The sequence below is a fragment of the Limulus polyphemus genome, unplaced genomic scaffold (genome assembly GCF_000517525.1).
Source record: "Limulus polyphemus unplaced genomic scaffold, Limulus_polyphemus-2.1.2 Scaffold58, whole genome shotgun sequence".
NCBI classification, from domain to species: Eukaryota; Metazoa; Arthropoda; class Merostomata; order Xiphosura; family Limulidae; genus Limulus; species Limulus polyphemus.
In genome coordinates, this window is record NW_013665668.1 from 43,571 (window position 1) to 44,935 (window position 1,365).

The 1,365-nt window shown below is 36.2% G+C and overlaps 1 protein-coding gene across 2 annotated transcripts in view; it reads left to right on the top strand.

Moving 5' to 3' along the window:
* LOC106464182 (AT-rich interactive domain-containing protein 2-like) overlaps positions 1–1,365 on the top strand; it is a 73,785-nt gene that overhangs the window by 35,115 nt on the left and 37,305 nt on the right. For both annotated transcript variants that reach the window (XM_013924309.2, XM_022392142.1), the window contains one exon: positions 50–265. In XM_013924309.2, coding sequence (XP_013779763.1) covers positions 50–265 — 216 coding nt within the window. The remainder of the gene's footprint in view (positions 1–49; positions 266–1,365) is intronic.

The following is a 1,365-nucleotide window of genomic DNA, read 5'->3' on the forward strand; positions in this document are numbered from 1 at the left end:
CTGTAAACTTTTGTCACTTAATCCGTGTCTTTCTTAACAAAATCACTAGAATCTCTTCGAAACTCTGCTGGTCTCTCTAAAGAACTACCCAAGAATGAGTACAAGAAGTTGTGTCTGAGTCTTCTTAGTGGCTTACCAAATGAAGAGGATTTTGCTTTAAATGTTTGCAGTATTCTTGCTAATGAAGGACAACACGTTCTCCATTTGGAACAGACTCCACAGTTAGTGACATTGTTACTGGCACAAGCAGGCATTTGGCCAACTGGTTGGTATCTTAGGAAAATATTTTTATTAAATATATTTAGGACTATAAGTAATCAAATAATATTGAATGACTTGGTGTCATACAGTCATAACCAAGAAAGTAATCTTGATATTTCAACAACAGATTTATTTCAAAGTTTTACTGATTGGATACTGTTTACTTCTTTAACTCTCTGAGTGCACCATGAAACATTTATTCAATTTGTTTTTATTTAATGTCTTTTTTTGGCTCATGCAAACATTTCATTGAAAGTGATTATATTATAGAAAACCTTTAGGAAAATGGAGTAATTTTAGCTGATGGTTCCTATGTTTTCAGTGTCATCACATTTAATATCTGTTGTCAGAGTTATTGTTTGTGTTTTCCATCTTCCATTTTTGAAAGACAGTGAAGGTTTTCGTAAAAATTAGTTTACAGGTTAGATTGTGGCCAATCTCAGACTTCACAAGAAAGTTTAGTTCTAAGGTGTAGAAGGTTATATCCACACTTTTCAGGCAGATTGGATTAGTTCTGAAACTTGGTAGACAAACACAGTATATCTTGTACTTGGCAGTTTTATTTTTGTAGTGCCCATACTTAATTGGATAGTACTTAGATTTGTCAGGAAAATTGGATATTGTTCAAAATGTGATAGGCATATTGTGCATTGCTTAGGCTTGACTACAATATTTCATAGTGCCCAGAATTGATAAGCTGATTTTATAATACCCAAACTAGACAGTGCTTGTTCTTGGCGAGTACTTTTGAAAAGTATACCCATTCATGACAGGTAGATTGGATAGTCCCAAGGCCTAACAAGTGTATTGGATAGTGTTTGGACTAGGCTAGTTGACTGGATAGTGCCCATACATGATAGGTAGATGGGATCCCAAGGCCTAACAAGTGTATTGGATAGTGTTTGGACTAGGCTAGTTGACTGGATAGTGCCCATACATGATAGGTAGATGGGATCCCAAGGCCTAACAAGTGTATTGGATAGTGTTTGGACTAGGCTAGTTGACTGGATAGTGCCCATACATGATAGGTAGATGGGATCCCAAGGCCTAACAAGTGTATTGGATAGTGTTTGGACTAGGCTAGTTGACTGGATAGTGCCCATA